This window comes from Tachyglossus aculeatus, chromosome X2, assembly GCF_015852505.1.
Source record: "Tachyglossus aculeatus isolate mTacAcu1 chromosome X2, mTacAcu1.pri, whole genome shotgun sequence".
Classification (NCBI taxonomy): domain Eukaryota; kingdom Metazoa; phylum Chordata; class Mammalia; order Monotremata; family Tachyglossidae; genus Tachyglossus; species Tachyglossus aculeatus.
Genome location: NC_052100.1, coordinates 20,010,119 through 20,027,329, shown reverse-complemented (window position 1 = coordinate 20,027,329; position 17,211 = coordinate 20,010,119). Strand labels below are relative to the sequence as shown.

The window sequence follows — 17,211 nt, the reverse complement described above, 5'->3', positions numbered from 1 at the left end:
GAATAGTAAATATGTACAAGTAAAATAGAGTAATAAATCTGTACAAACATATATACATCTATACAGGTGCTGTGGGGAAGGGAAGGAGGTAAGGCGGGGGGGATGGAGAGGGGGAGGAGGGGGAGAGGAAAGAGGAAAGGGGAGAGGAAAGAAAAGGAGGAGGCGGGGAAGAGGGAGGAGGAGGAAGAGGATGATAATAATAATAATAATAATAATGATGGCATTTGTTGAGCGCTTGCTATGTGCCAAGCACTGTTCTAAGCGCTGGGGGGGATACAAGGTGATGAGGTTGTCCCACGTGGGGGCTCACAGTCTTCATCCCTATTTTACAGATGAGGGAACTGAGGCCCAGAGAAGTGAAGTGACTTGCCCAAGGTCACACAGCAGACAGGTGGCGGAGCTGGGATTCGAGCCCACGACCTCTGACTCCAAAGCCCGGCCTCTTTCCACTGAGCCATGAAGGGGAAGGGAAGGGAGAAGGAGGGAAAGAGGAGAATGAGAAAGAGGAGACAGAGAATTAATTCTCTGTCCTCAGTTTCCTTATCTGTCAAATGGGGATGGAATATCTGTTCTCCTTTCCCTTTAGCCTGTGAGTCCCACGTGGCCCAGGGACTGTGTCTGATCTGATTGTGTTGTATCTGCCCCAGTGCCAATCACATAAGAAGTGCTTAACAAATACCACAATTATAATGATCCTTCCCAAATTCCAGGAGTCCCTGAACAAGCTAGAAGGATTTACCCAGCTTATTCTGATGCCTGGCAACATAACTCCAGTGATTGCGAGGGGTCATTTGGCCCAGGAGCTTGTATTTTATTTTATTATGATATTTGTTAAACACTGTAAGTGCATTGTGGGAAGGGAATGTGTCTGCTAATTTTGTTATATTGTACTCTCCCAAGTGCTTAGTACAGTGCTCTGCACCTAGGAAGCGCTCAATAAATATGACCGAATGATTGACTTACGATGTGTCAAGCTCTGTTCTAAGCACTGGGGTAGATAAAAGGTAATTAGGTCAGACACAGTCCCCCACAGTCCACCTGAGGCTCACAGTCTAGGAGGGAGAGCGGGCATTGAATCCCCGATTTTACAGTTGAAGAAACCGAGGCAGAGGGAAACGAGGTCATACACAGCAAGCAAGAGGCAGAGCCGGAATTAGAACCCAGGTCCTCTGACTCCCAGGCCTGTGCTCTATCCACATAAACCCCCAGGGCAGCCCCCAGACTAGGATCTGAACTCTGATTCCTGTTGGCACTTGTGCTGGCAGAAAGGCAGACAGGCTCAGAGTCAAGATTTTCCAGCAGGGAAGAGTCATGGTATACCAGCTTTATTTTAGACAGTTTAACAAAAGCACCTTATTGTGAGGGGGAGTATGTTTGCTTTGATTAAATCTGATAGTTCTAATGCCAGAATTGGAGGGGATGGTCAGTTCTTTTTTCTCCGGGATTGTTTTTTTAATTCCTCTTTTAAGGTGGTAGCTAAAGCTTCCTTCACGCATTCCACCCTTGGTTATTTCCTATTCCACTTCATGACTTTGGCATGTAGAATCCACCAGGGTCAGAGTTTGGCATTTCACTGATAGAGACTACTTGTCCCTGGGCACCCAATGGCACCTATGTATAGTATTGCTCTATAAGATGAGCTTTTTAAAAGCCATTTTATTTTGTAGAAAAGAGGCTTTTCTCAAAATAGCAACCTAAGCAATTGTACTTACGCACTTTGGAAAATGAAGCTCCTCATTCCCTTCTCCCTCCCTTATCTTTCTCTCCTCTGGGTGGAGCCCAAATTAGAAAGGACTAGAGAAAGACCAAAAACAAGATGTGGATTTTTTAATTTTGCCTTTTCCTTGTTTGTCTGCACCTCTGGCTCTCTCACCTATATCCCTCTATCTGTCTCTCTCTTTCTATTTTTATGTGGCTATCTCTCTGGTGTATCAACTCGTGATGCTCCAAATCAAGTCTCCAGCTGTTTTCTGCCCTGACCTTGTAAATAACTGGAGTTTTTAAAAAGTATATAGGATGTCAGTTACATTAAGTAAAAAGGGAAAGAAGGTTGACAGCAGGGTAATTTACAAATAGAAGACTAGTGACAGACACATAGAGGTGTAGGGAAAAGTGAGTGGAGTTTTGAATTAGTTTTCTATTTTGTAGCATATTTGAGGAGGCATTATCTTAAATTCAAGGTGGCCTTGGTTTGGAAGTAATACTGTATATGTACAGGTTTCCCTGGCCAGGATTGAAAGGCATTACTTTATCAGCCTTCTCTCTGATCTCCCATCCTCATGTCTCTCTCCACTTCAATCCATACTTCATGCTGCTGCCCGGATTGTCTTTGTCCAGAAATGCTCTGGGCATGTTACTCCCCTCCTCAAAATCTCCAGTGGCTACCAATCTGCGCATCAGGCAGAAACTCCTCACCCTCGGCTTCAAGGCTCTCCATCACCTCGCCCCCTCCTACCTCACCTCCCTTCTCTCCTTTTACAGCCCAGCCTGCACCCTCCGCTCCTCTGCTGCTAATCTCCTCACCGTGCCTCGTTCTCGCCTGTCCCGCCATCGACCCCCGGCCCACGTCATCCCCCGGGCCTGGAATGCCCTCCCTCTGCCCATCCGCCAAGCTAGCTCTCTTCCTCCCTTCAAGGCCCTACTGCGAGCTCACCTCCTCCAGGAGGCCTTCCCAGACTGAGCCCCTTCCTTCCTCTCCCCCTCGTCCCCCTCTCCATCCCCCCATCTTACCTCCTTCCCTTCCCCACTGAACCTGTATATATGTATATATGTTTGTACATATTTATTACTCTATTTATTTATTTATTTATTTATTTTACTTTCTACATATCTATTCTATTTTATTTTGTTAGTATGTTTGGTTTTGTTCTCTTTCTCCCCCTTTTAGTGGACTGTGAGCCCACTGTTGGGTAGGGACTGTCTCTATATGTTGCCGACTTGTACTTCCCAAGCACTTAGTACAGTGCTCTGCACACAGTAAGCACTCAATAAATACGATTGATTGATTGATTGATTATTTGGAACTGTCCAGCTTCCTATTACAGCAGGTGAAATTCTAAAAAGTTTGAGGAAAATAAAGAAAAGGGCCATTCTAAGCTTATTTCAAGCAGACTATGCTCTGAGAATAGCTGAGAAGCAGCATGGCTCAGTGGAAAGAGCACAGGTTTTGGAGTCAGAGGTTATGGGTTCAAATCCTGGCTCCGGCAACTGTCAGCTGTGTGACTTTGGGCAAGTCACTTAACTTCTCTGTGCCTCAGTTACCTCATCTGTAAAATGGGGATTAAAACTGTGAGCCCCCGTGGGACAACCTGATCACCTAGTAACCTCCCCAGTGCTTAGAACAGTGCTTTGCACATAGTAAACGCTTAATACCATCATTATTATTATTATTATTATTATTACTCAAAACTGTATACTGTGTTGCCAAAATGATAGGCAGGAAATGGAGCCTGGAAAGTTCTCTCCCTCTTTCTCTTTCTCCCTTTCCGTTTATCTTCCTCCCTCTCCCTCTCTTCTCTCTTTATAGTTCTCCCCTCTTTTAGATTCATATTTATGGCCCTGTCAATTGGAAATTTATTCAACCATTTCCCTGACTTTAAGGTGGCTTGGTTTGGTCACAGAATCCCCCTCCCTCTTCATATCCAATAGTTGATCACTCCTCCCCACCTTCAAAGTCTTAATAAAAGTACTTTTCCAAGAAGCCTTCCCCGACTAAGCCCCTATTTCATCTTCTCACACTCCCTTCTTTGTTGCCTTTGCACTTGGATTTGCATCCTTTATTCATCCATCCCTCAACCCTACAGCACTTATGTTCAGATTTGTAATTTATTTATTTGTATTAATATCCATCTCCCTCTTAAACAGTCAATCCATTGTTTTTATTGACTGCTTACTGTGCGCAGAGTACTGTTCTAAGTTCTTGGGAAAGTATAACAGAGTTGGTAGACATGTTTCCTGCCCGGCCACCCCGACCCTCCACCTAGATTTCTTTCAAGAGGTGTTCTTCCTTCCTGATTCTTTCCTGACCATTCTCTTTCAACAGTATCTGTTTCTGGCAATGAGAATGACATAGCGGCACTCAGGCCCAGATGCTGCTCTTTGGTCGTGGCCTAATGGGAAGAGCACAGGCCTGAGAGTCAAATGACCTGGGTACTAATTCTGGCTCCCCTCTTGTCTGCTGTGTACCCTTGGACAAGTCACTTAACCTCCCTGGGCTTCAGTTCCCTCATCTGTAAGATGGGGATTCAATACCTGTTCTCCCTCCTACTTAGACTGTGAGCCCCATGGGGGACCTGATTATCTTGTATCTACTCAAGTGCTTAGTACAGTGTTGAACCAATACCACAATTATTATTGTTGTGATTGTGCCATCTTCTTTCCCTCTGGGTTAGTTTGTAATGGAGGATATGTTAATCAGTGACACCCTGCTACTGGAGTCTGTGAGTCTGAGTGAGTCATCTGTGGAGGAGCTGCGCAGTCTGATCTTTAACGCCATCAGCAAGGCCAAATTTCCCCTCATGGCCTATGCCAAGGAGTATGAGAAATATCTGGAACTGAACAACAATGAAATAGACGTCTTTCTCAAGTAGGTAGTGTTAATGGGGGCTATACCCATTTTCTTGCAGGAGAATGTGTCTTTTTCCATTGGTGCTTATGTAGACGTGTGCAGAATTGAATGTGCATATACACCTGGGTACAGTCCTGGGATTCCCAGGCTATATGGGATATATATCGATTCAAGAAAAATTGGGCTTTGCTAAATCAGATTAGGTGATTTTTCTTTCAGTCTGGTAGCATGCCTCTGGCAATGCTGCTTCCAGAGCAGACCGACTCCTTCACCTGGGTAATTTCCTAACAAATTGTGCAAGGCTGAACGTAAAATGAAGGAAAGCAATTCCTCCCTGCCTCTATGTTGATTCTCCTCAATCCATGAGGTTAGATTGCTCTTTGTTTTCACTGCCTTCTTACATGAATTATCGTAGGTTAAAATAAAGGATGCAGCCTTTTTTGAAATAGCGCTAGACAGCATTTGGCTTTTACCCTTCTGTGGTGTGGAATGCTTTATGCTTGTGTACTGTGAACACAGCCTGGAACCAGCAAGCCACAAGAAACTATGGCCACAAGGTACCTCCTTGACTTCACCCTATGGGATGACTGGGACTGGGGATAAAAATCTTAGCCTTATGATGGATCTGTTTCTCTATCCATGGAGAATTAGAGAGAGGAAGTGGACTTCTGACCTAGAAAGAGAGGCAGCGTAGCCCAGGGGAATGAGCATGGCCCTGGAAGTCAGAAGACCTGGGTTCTAATCCCAGCTCCACCACTTGTCTGTGGTGTGACCTTGGGCAAGTCATTTCACTTCTCTGCACCTCAGTCACCTCATCTGTAAAATAGGGATTAAGACTTTGTGCCTCTTGTGGAACATGGACTGTGTCCAACATGATTATCTTGTATCTACCCCAGCGCTTAATATGGTGTCTGGCACAGAGTAAGTCCCATTAAAAAAAAGAAATGATTCTTATTTGAAATAGTAATAGAAATGATGGGAATTCAGCATGTTACAAGACTGGATTGTATTAAAAAGTCTCATATCCAGACTCCAATCAGATTATCCAGAAAACACATTTATACTGATTTTCTCAGGACATCTATGCTTGCCCAATAGATCTGCTTAAGTACGGCACATCTGAAAATACATACAATACCTATATTGGTAATAAGTGACCTTTAAGTGTTGATGAGAACATAAAGCTGGTGGACTTTTCTCCGAAGTTCAGCCGGTACTGTATGACATAGCTCTTCCTTTCCAAATTAAGAGCCCAGTTCTCTAAGGGCTCAAATTTATTACGCAATCAATCCATGGTATTTATTAGGGGCTGCTGTGTACAGAGCACTGTACTAAGCACTCGGGAAGTAGAATCCAACAGGGTGGGTAGAAACTACCCCTGCCCACAAGGAGTTTACAGTCTACATGATGCACTAAGCGGTCTCCTGCTACTTAACCTTCTACCAGGCTCTGGAAAATTGAGCTCAAAATAAATATATGAGTAACTCCCACAGCATTTAGGTACACAGTACTCTAGACTGTAAACTCATCCCTTAGAGTGTAAGCTCATCGTGGGCAGGGAATGTCCATTCATTCACTCATTCATTCATATCGTATTTATTGAGCACTTACTATGTGCAGAGCACTGTACTAAGCACTTGGAAGGTACAATTTGGCAACAAATAGAAACAATCCGTACCCAACAATGGGCTCACAGTCTAGAAGGGGGAGACAGACAACAAAACAAAACAAGTAGACAGGCAGCAATAGCATCAATATAAATAGAGAGAATTATAGATATATATATATATATACATCATTAATAAAATAAAAACAATAATAAATATGTACATATATTCACAAGTGCTGTGGGGCGGGGAGGGGGTAGAGCAGAGGGAGGGAGTTGGGGTGATGAGGAGGGGAGGAGGAACAGAGGAAAAGGGGGCCTCAGTCTTGGAAGGCCTCCTGGAGGAGGTGAGCTTGCAGTAGGGGTTTGAAGGGGGGAAGTGTACTAGTTTGGTGGATGTGAGGAGGGAGGCTATTGCAGGCCAGAGGTAGGATGTGGGCCAGGGTCGACGGCGGGACAGGTGAGAACGAGGCACAGTGAGGAGGGTAGCACCAGAATGTGACTGTTATATTGTGCTCTCCGAAATGTTTAGCACAGTGCTATGCACACAATAAGTGCTCAGTAAATATGATTGATTGATTACACATATCCTTATATTCTGTTGCTTAATGTCTGTCTCCCCACCTAGACTGTAAGATCCCTGAGGTCAGGAGTCATCTGCATCTACTCTAATTTACTCTCTTTTGTGCTCAGTACAGTGCTCTGCACACAGTGCTCAGTTAAATGTCATGGATTTATTGATTGAAGTAACTAAATATTGTACTATCAATAGTGTGTTCCAACCTCTAAATGTGGTACATAATCATTTTATTTATAATGACTTAGAAATGATTCTCCAGTAATATTCATGGAGTGTCTTCTGTGAGCAATACACTGTCCAAGGTGATCCAGATTGTAACCATATGCACATAAAAAGAGAAACACTCAATTATCCAAAACATCCACTACCCAACCTGGTCTCTCTCATTAATTCTGAATAATAGAATTTTTACCGTTTTTGGCTCCATCTGAAGTAGTATTTGTTTCCTTGTTTAAAATATCATCTGATGCCAGTTTCATTCAACTCAGCTGGAAGTTTACCTGTGCCTGCACATCTATCAATCAGTCGAATTTACTGAGTGCTTACTGTGTGCAGAGCACTGTACTAAGCGTTTGGGAGAGTACAATACAGCAGAGTTGGTAGACACGTTCTCTACCCACAAGGAATTCACCGTCAATCAATCAGTAGTATTTATTGAGCAATTACTGTGTTTAGAGCACTGTACTAAGCTTTTAGGAGAGTACAATTCAACAGATTTTGTAATAATAATAATGGTATTGGTTAAGCACTTACTATGTGCCAGGCATAATTTGTTCACTCTCTAGAGCAGGAGACAGACATTAAATAAATTACAAATTAGGAAAATGGGAGTGAATAACTGTATGTACATAAGTGCTAAATGGGAGAATATCAAGGGTTTAAGGGGTACAGATCCAGGTCCATAGGCAACATGCAAGAGGGGACCAATAGAGGAAAATAAGGACTTAGGAAAGGCCCCTTGGAGGAGATGTGATCTTTAGGAGGGCTTTGAAGGTGGGGACAGTGGTGGTCTGTCAAATATAAAGGGGAAGAGAGTTCCAGGACAGAGGGGAGGACTTGGGCAAGGGGTCAGCAGCAAGACAGATGGGATCGAGGTAAAGTGAGCAGGTTGGCATTAGTGCTGGTTGGGTTGTAGTAGGAGATGAGTGAGGTAAGGCAGGAGGGGACAAACTGATTGCATGCTTTAAAGCCAATGGGAAGGAGTTTCTGTTTGATGCAGAGAAGGCTGGACAACTGTTGGCTAAGTGTATGTAAGACATACATTTCTTTTGTCTGTGCATAGTCATGTATAAGCCCCAGCCCCTCTTGTGATTATCTTTGTGCCCAGAGACTACCAAGAAAATTGCCCAACTGCCCGGGAAGTGAAGAAATTGGTCAATAAGTACCAAGGCAACAAGCAGATCCTTGATAATGATTTGCCAAATTCTATCGTCATTGGTCCTTTCTGCATCAACGTGGAAGACGTGAAGAGCCACCTCTCCCAAAAGTGTCAGACTCTGGCCATGTCCCTGTTGGATATATTGTCAAAGAACCTGCACCAAGAAGTGGAAAATGTGAGGATCCCAATAACCCTCTCAGAACTTTGCTATTGAGGAAATGGTAATGAGTCTTGCCAGGTGCTTGGAAGAAGGTGATAGTGAGAAACAAAGTCATGAAGGAATGTCAACTTACATTGGAATTAGGGGATAAGGAGTCCAGAGGGCATCTCAAGAAGTCTGGGCAGGACTTAAACAATTTTAGACCATTTATAATAATAATAATAATAATGATGGCGTTTAAGTGCTTACTATGTGCAAAGCACTGTTCTAAGTGATGGGGGGATAAAAGGTAACCAGATTGTCCCACATGGGGCTCACAGTCTTAATCCCCATTTTACAGATGAGGTAACTGAGGCACAGAGAAGTTAAGTGAGTGCCCAGTGTCACCCAGCTGACAAGTGGCGGAGCTGAAATTAGAACCCACGACCTCTGACTCCCAAGCCCGGGCTCTTTCCATTGAGCTACGCTGCTTATCAATTTATCTTGATTTCAAAAGTCTTTAGGAAGGAAAGGTCATAACCTGAGGGTCTAACTAAGTAACTAAATCCTAACATAAAAAACTATCCAACCATTTAGAACCTTCGGTAGCTCCACTCCATCTTCGAGTTGGCATTTTCAAGGTTTTGAAGTCCAGGTATAAGTTTACAATTTTGCATTCCTCAAGGGGTGGGTGAATTGAGGCCTCAGACCGCATGAAAGGTTAATAACGGAAGGGAGGAAGAATGAAGGGGATTCATTAGGGCCCGATGACCTAGTTAAGGAATGGAATCCTGGGGAGACATAGCTGGCCTCCTAGCCTTAGTGGAAACACCGCTATCATTGGCCATTTTCATTTGAGGGATGAGTGTTGGACATCCCTTCAACAGGATGGGAAGTCTCAGGGGGGTATCACTTAAGAAAGCTCCCTAATAATAATAATAATAATAATAATGATAATGATGGCATTTATTAAGCACTTACTATGTGCAAAGCACTGTTCTAAGCGCTGGGGGGGATGCAGGGTGATCAGGTTGTCCCACAGGGGGCTCACAGTCTTAATCCCCATTTTACAGATGAGGGAATTGAGGCCCAGAGAAGTTAAGTGACTTGCCCAAAGTCACACAGCTGACAATTGGCGGAGCCGGGATTTGAACCCATGACCTCTGACTCCAAAGCCCATACTCTTTCCACTGAGGCATGCTGCTTCTCCCTGCTGTGGGACTCTGCATTCAGAGACCCAGAGCTGTTTCATATACTGGGAAAACTGGGCATTTGCTCAGAGAGACCCTCACAGCCATCAGGGGGACCCATTAGTACTGACTCAAACTCAGGGCCCATTAACATTGACTCAAAGACACACACTCTCTCTCTCTCTCTGTCTCTCTCTCTGTCTCTCTCTCTCTCTCTCTCTCTCTCCCTCTTTCCCTCTCTCCCCCCCCCTCCTCCCACACCATTGAAAAAGCCCCCAAAGTGCTGCTTGCTCTGAGGAGAGCAGAAAGAGGGCCAACTCTGGATTGGGAGCCCTCTGACCTCTGCTGCCCATGGCATAACAGAGACTTAAAGAGACTTAAAGGATTCTGCTAGATTAAAGAGTAAAGACAGAAGATTGAGATTTGTCCCCTTCCGCCTCTTCAAATATGGTCTGTCCTCTCTGGCAGATTTGTACTGAGTTCAGGAGCATCAGCAGGAAGATTTACGAGAAACCAAATAGCATCGAAGAACTGTCCGAGCTCCGGGATTGGATGAAGAGTAACTCTGAGAGGCTGCACTTTCTTGAGGTAACCTATAGACCTTCTGACATGAAGAGTGGAGATACCCTATATAGTGTTTTGCCCAGCTCCTTACACCTAAGGACTCTTAATAAATGTGAGTAGCTATGGTGTGAAAGTCCAGCGGGGGGAAAGGTGGAGAAAAGGGAAGGCACAGCATTGAGCTTTGATAATTCTATTCTTCCTACTTTGAGTCTATTGGAGCTCCAGGATTTCCCACTAGAACCAGTGGTTAATAATAATGATAATAATGATTATGGTATTTATTACGTATTTACTTGGTTCCAAGCCCTGCCCTAAGCACTGGAGTAGATACAAGATAGAGGTTGGACACAGTCCCTATCCCACAAGGGGCTCCCACTCTAAGTAGGAGGGAGGAGAATTCATTTTACAGATAAGGAAACTGAGGCACATAGAAGTGAAGTGACTTGCCCAAGGTCACACAGCAGATAAGTGGTGGAGTCAAGATTAGAACCCAGATCACCCAGGTCCTCTGACTCCCAAGCCTGTGTTCTTTCTACTAAGCCACGCTGCTTCACACAGGCCTGGGAATCAGAGGACCTGGGTTCTAATCCCAGCTCTGCCACTCGTATCCTCCAATTCTCTCCTTGACCCCCTCCAATCTGGCTTCCTCCCTTTTCACTCCACAGAAAGTGCCCTCTCAGAGGTCACCAATAATGTCCTTCTTGCCAAATCCAATGACTTCTATTCCACCCTTATCCTTCTCAATCCCTCAGCTGCGTTCAACACTGTTGATCACCCCCTTCTCCTGGAAATATTATCCAACCTTGGCTTCCCTGATACTGTCCTCTCCAGGTTCTCCTACTATCTCTTTGGCCACTCATTCTCAGTTTGTTTTGTGAGTTCCTTCTCTGCCTCCCACCCCCTAAATGTGGGAGTCCCTTAAGGCTCAGTTCTGGGTCCCTTTCTATTCCCCATCTACACCTGTTCTCTTGGAGAACTCATTCACTCCCATGACTTCAACTACCATCTCTATGCGGATGATTCCCAAATCTACATCTCCATCCCTGATCTTTCTCCTTCTCTGCAGTCTTACATTGCCTTCTGCCTTTAGGATATCTCCACATGGATGTCCTGCTGACACCTCAAACTTATAATATCCAAAACAGAACTCCTTATGTTCCCTCCCAAACCCTGTCCACTCCCTGTCTTTCCTATCACTGTAGAGCATGCCACCAGGCTCCCTGTCTCACAAGCTTGTAACCTTGGTGTTTTCCCAACTCATCTGCCTCATTCAATCCACATATTCAGTCAGTCACCAAATTCCTTTGGTTCAGCCTTCACACATCACTAAAATCTGCTCTTTCCTCTGCATCTGCTACCACGTTAATCCAAGCATTTATCCTATCCTGCCTTGAATATTGCATCAGCCTCCTTGTCGACCTCCCTGTCTCCTGTTTTCTCCACTCCCATCCATTCTTCACTCTGCTGTCCAGATAATTTTTCTGCAAAAACATTCAGTCCATGTTTCCCCACTCCTCAAGAACCTTCAGTGGTTGCCCATCCACCATCAAACAGACACTCCTTACCATCAGCTTTAAGGTACTCAATCACCTTGCCCGCTCCTAACTTACTTCCCTGTTTTCCTACTACAACCCAGCCCCTACACTTGGCTCCTCTAGTGCCAACCTACTCACTGCACCTCGTTCTCATCTAACTCGCCCCCAACCTCTCATCCATGTCCTGCTCCTGTTCTGGAACACCTCCCCTCTTCATAGCATATCTCTCCCCACCTTCAAAGCTTTATTGAAGACACATCTCCTCCAATCTACAGCAGGGAGGCTGGCTTGGAGGCAGTCAGAAAATGTCGTGGGTGGAATTACATACACTTTCATCTCCTAAATACACCCTTCCCCGCACCCCCCCGTGCCCCAGCTCTACCCTTCACTGACTGAGAGGTGTGTAGCCTTCAACAATCTTGCCAAATTGGTAAGGCACCCTCAGGAGGAAATCATTGTTCACCCCTGTTTGTGAAAACACCTAAACATCTTCCTCTCTCACTTTGCTCTGTACCCCCGTCTCTCTGGCAGCATTTTCTATCCCTGATCTGGGGCAGGCCATTCTTTGAGGACCATGGTAAGAAGCCTCTTTCCCCCTCCGGCATTATCTGCTGAACCTGTAAAGGTTTCTCTTTGAGAAATTGTGACAGAAGTCTTAACACGTTTTGATTTCACTGGAGACCATATCCTGCCTGTCATTGCAGGACCGGATAGCCAGAGTCATGGGAGACTATGAAGTCCTAGAGGAATTCTTTTACAACCTCCCCACCGAGGAGTTCAATGAAAAGTGAGTGGCTCTGCCATCCATCTAAGCCAGATTGTCCTTTTTATTAGGGGAAGTTTTGTTGGGTAGACCACAGTGATTGTTGGGTGCATTGGATTCAGCCCAAACCACAGCCCTTTTAAAAACCGCGTTCTGTCGAGTTGGATGTATTTATACTGCCACCTTGTGTGGAGTGGGCTTGTCTTATTAGAGATTGCCTGCTCCTGTGCCCCCACCCTTCTCCTCTTCCCCCTGCAGATCCAGGGCTCCCTGGAAGTCTGGGGTCCTTTAAATCCCAAATACACACAATCGTGTAATTTTAAAAATGTTTCTTCACTCACCCCACCATCTTCACCCTCCCCATAGCTCTTTTAAGCGTTTGTCTTCATGACTTCCCTGCATTCCCCTCCTTGTGTACTATGACAACCCCAAACCTGTTTCCAACCCTTGCTGGGCTGGTTCTTTCTCTTAACTGAACCTCCCCTGCATAGCTTTGTTTTTTCACCTTGTCCCACCATGGCCGCTCTGCCTGCCGCCCGGGACCCCCCCACAAAGCTGTGGGGTTGGAACAGGACTGTGAAGGCGGTGGTCCCTTCCCCGGCTCCCCCTCACCCCCTATCCACTTCTGCCCTTTTCCTGCAGCTGCCTGGCTATGTGGCTCCAGCTGGCTCCTCTAATGCTCACTTCTTTTGGTTCAGTATATGCCACCACCTCGGGTGGATTGGACTTGTTTTGCCTCATGAGAGACTGCTGCTTCACCCCCCTTACCCCCTCACCCTCCCCTCCTCCGGGTACAGAGGGCTTTTCCTTTCAGCCAAATGGGGAGGCTATGCAACTATGAGAGAGAGACATGAGACCACTCATGACTGGGCGTGGGGAAAGGAGGTGAAAACATGCCCGGGTCTGAGAAGAAACTCTGTATGAGTTTCTCTCCCTGGTCTTGTCTCTTTCCTAGTTCTCCTTAAGTTTTTACCCTCAATCCTTGTCCTCGTCTTGTTTTTTTTTCTTTCACATAAAATGAAGATAGGACTTTCCCTATCTTTATTTATTATTGTATTTGTTAAGCTCTTACTGTTGTTATTATTATTATTAATAATAAAATGCTTACTTTGTGTCATGCTCTGTTCTAAGCCCTGGGTTAGGTTCAAGTTAAGCAGGATGGAGACAGTCCCTGTCCCAGTGGGGTTCAAAGGTTAAGTAGGAGAGAGATAGACATTGAATCCCTATTTTACAGATGAGGAAACTGAGGTGCAGAGAAGTTAAGTGACTCAAGCAAGGTCACACATCAGACAAGTGACAAAGCTGGGATTAGAACCCAGGTCCTCTGGCTTTCAGGCCCATGCTCTTCACGCTAGGCAATACTGCCTCCTTTTCCTCCATTCTCCTTTCCAAGACCCCTTCCTCAAGAGAACAGCCATATTTCTACTAGGTAAATGGCATAGAATTTTCAAGTAGAAGAGTAGGAGCAAAGAGAAGCCTGAAATTTGGACTTAGAACTGAGAAAGACTGAGGATCAGGAAGGGTATCTCAGGAGCTGTGCTCTTGTTTTGGGCCTTTAAGGGTATTGGAAGAGAAAACCTCTACAGCACTGGATTAAGAATCAGGAAGCCTGGACTCTAGCCCTGGTTTGGCCATTGACCAGCTCCATGATACTGGGTAATGCAACTCTCAGTGCCTCAGTTTTCTTCTCCCTAAAATCCCTACCTCACAGGGACGATGTAAGGGCCGATAGAGGCACTTCAGAAAGAACGCAATTGAGGTATTATTATTCTTCTTATTATAGTGCTCCTCTTATTTTTTCAATTCTACTCCCCTCCACCTTTCCATGCTAGACTCTCCCTGGGGTTCTGGGAGATCTGAATCCTGATTTCCTTTTCACAGAGTCACTGGACACTGAATTATGACTCACTTTTCCTCACTCCCTCCTTCTGTACTCAGGTGGACTGCCAGTTACTGGCCCTTGAAGATTTACACCCAGATAAATCTGGTTCAGAAGCAGCATCTCGAGGATGAAAAGAAGTTCCACAAAATTCAAGTCATGGATCAGAACAACTTCCTGGAAAAACTGGACACTCTGCAGGTACTGCTCCCTCCCTGGGCCTGAAGAGCCCTGTCTAGTCCAGCACCCCTCTCTTCTCAGAATTTCATTCAATCATTCAATTCAATCATATTTATTGAGCACTTACTGTGTGCAGAGCAATGGGAGAGTACAAGAAATGACTCTGCCATCAGGGCCCCAGGCCAACTGGGTTCAATAAATCTTTGAATTAACTCATCAAAAGAGGTGGGGCTTGGAGAAGGGGGATGAACAGAAGCCAAAGGAAAACTTGATCTAAATAGACAAAAAAAAAAAAAAAATTCCTCATAGTCAGCCCAGCAGAGCACAGAGCAACCCAGTGTGGGGACTAGTTATTTTTACATGGATCATTGATTATGGGAGACATTAACTACAGGACGTAATTCTCTTTTGCTTTAGTTTCTATTGGACTTCACCAGTGGGCCCCAACCGAAAATGCAGGGGGACAGTAAGAGAACAGACAGGTTATTCTGCTCATTTTAAGCTCTTTTGACTTGTTTTTCCTCCTCTGCACATTGGAGGCTGTTACTGACTGCTTCCTGGTTGAAATGAAAATGGGATGGATCTTCCCAGAGTGTTTGTGTCAACCTCATTATTGCTTTGGGGGTTGAAATAAAAACATGTCACCTTTTGGGATTAAGGGTAGGTCCCACCTAATACTTCTGTTTCTCTTTCTGCAGCTGATGGTGGCTGGATTTTCCATCCACACTGACATTGGCCGGGCACATGAGCTAGCCAATGATGCCAGGAGAGTCAGGAAGCAGCTGAAGGAATCCCAGCAGCAGGCCATTCTCTATAACAATAGAGAGCGGCTCTTCGGAATGCCCATCACCAATGTAGGTTGCCAGGTTGTCAGAGCCTACGCCTAAGGCCCATCTCCTCCAAGAGGCCTTCTCTGACTAAGCCCTCCTTTCCTCTTCTCCCATTCCCTTCTGCATTGCCCTGACTTGGTCCCTTTATTCATCACCCCCTTCCCAACCCCACAGCACTTATGTACATATTTGTAATTTATTTATTTATATTAATGTCTGTCTCCTCCTCTAGACTGTAAGCTTGTTGTGGGCAGGGAATATGGTCATTTATTGTTACATTGCACTCTCCCAAGTGCTTAGTACAATGCTCTGCACAGAGTAAGCGCTCAATAAGTACGATTGACTGACTGACTGACTGACTGACTTGATTAACTTGGAATCTCCCCTCCACTTCCTCCACATTTCCTGGAAGAAAGTTCCCCTCTGAGGACTTGCCCATTATGCTTTGCTCCCTGGTTAAAGCCAACACAGGCAGAGCAGAACACCCCCTACCCGTCCCCATCCATCTCTTTCCCCTTAAGCAGCAGTTTTTATTTTGTCTGTGTGTTCTGTGTTTGTGTATGAAGATTGGCATGTGCCCGTCTGTGGGTACTTAGCTTAAAATTGTCCGTGGGGGGTGAGCATCTGGTTGTGAGCCAGAGAGGGTATAGGAGGTTGATGTTGATGAACTTCCTCCCAGCCTCTCAGCCCTCTGTTTGCCACCCTCAACTGTATGTGTTTTCCTCTAACAGCACTGATTTCAGACTGCTTAAGTCTAGCTCTCTTCCTCCCTTCAAAGCCCTATTGAGAGCTCACCTCCTCCAGGAGGCCTTCCCATACTGAGCCCTCTCCTTCCTCTCCCCCTCCTCCCCCTCCCTATCCCCCCCGCCCTACCTCCTTCCCCTCCCCACAGCCCCTGTATATATGTTTGTACAGATTTATTACTCTATTTATTTTACTTGTACATATTTACTATTCTATTTTATTTTGTTAATATGTGTTGTTTTGTTGTCTGTCTCCCCCTTCTAGACTGTGAGCCCACTATTGGGTAGGGACCATCTCTATATGTTACCAATTTGTACTTCCCAAGCGCTTAGTACAGTGCTCTGCACACAGTAAGCACTCAATAAATACGATTGAATGAATGAATGAATGAGAAGAAGTGTGGCCTAACACGGGCCTGGGAGTCAGAGGATTTGGGTCCTAATCCCAGCTCTGCCACTTGTCTGCTGTGTGACCCTGGGCAAGTCACTTAACTTCTCTGTGCCTCAGTTCCCTCATCTGCAAAATGGGGATTGAATACCTGTTCTCCCTCCTACTTAGACTGTGAGCCCCATGTGGGACCTGACAATTTTGTACCTACCCCAGTGATTGGCACATAGTAAGCATTTCAAATACCACAATTATTATTATCGATGCAGGGAGAGCAGGAGAGGAAAGGGTGGGGAGTGAGATGATTAATTTATTCCCAGGGTCCTAGGATCCTTTTCCTCTCTCCCTCCCAAATGCATGCCCTCTGGCTGGGTGTGAACTCTCCTCTTCCCAGCATTTAGGCATTCTAAAATGAGGGTTGGGAGTGGGGATGGGGGGCGGGGTTCATGAGCAACTAAGAAATATGCATGCCTAAAGGAGGGAAGAAAAGGTGAAGGCCACGGGGTTGAAATCAAAGTCACATTCCCACCACCTGTGGCCCCCATGGCTCCTATGGAGCCCATATAATCAATCATATTTATTGAGCGCTTACTGTGTGCAGAGCACTGTACTAAGCGCATGGGAAGTACAAGTTGGCAACATGTAGAGACGGTCCCTACGCAACAGTGGGCTCACAGTCTAGAAGGGGGAGACAGAGAACAAAACAAAACATATTAACAAAATAAAATAAATAGAATAGATATGTACAAGTAAAATAAATAAATAAAAAGAGTAATAAATACGTACAAACATATATACATATATACAGGTGCTGTGGGGAAGGGAAGGAGGTAAGGCGGGGGGGTGGAGAGGGGGACGAGGGGGAGAGG

General features: G+C 45.2%; 1 protein-coding gene across 1 annotated transcript in view; it reads left to right on the top strand.

The window, feature by feature from the left end:
• Positions 1–17,211, top strand: part of DNAH1 (dynein axonemal heavy chain 1) — a 184,880-nt gene that overhangs the window by 48,250 nt on the left and 119,419 nt on the right. Inside the window, exons 12-17 of the mRNA XM_038771244.1 lie at positions 4,392–4,585; positions 8,081–8,306; positions 9,929–10,048; positions 12,264–12,346; positions 14,261–14,402; positions 15,080–15,235. Coding sequence (XP_038627172.1) covers positions 4,392–4,585; positions 8,081–8,306; positions 9,929–10,048; positions 12,264–12,346; positions 14,261–14,402; positions 15,080–15,235 — 921 coding nt within the window. The remainder of the gene's footprint in view (positions 1–4,391; positions 4,586–8,080; positions 8,307–9,928; positions 10,049–12,263; positions 12,347–14,260; positions 14,403–15,079; positions 15,236–17,211) is intronic.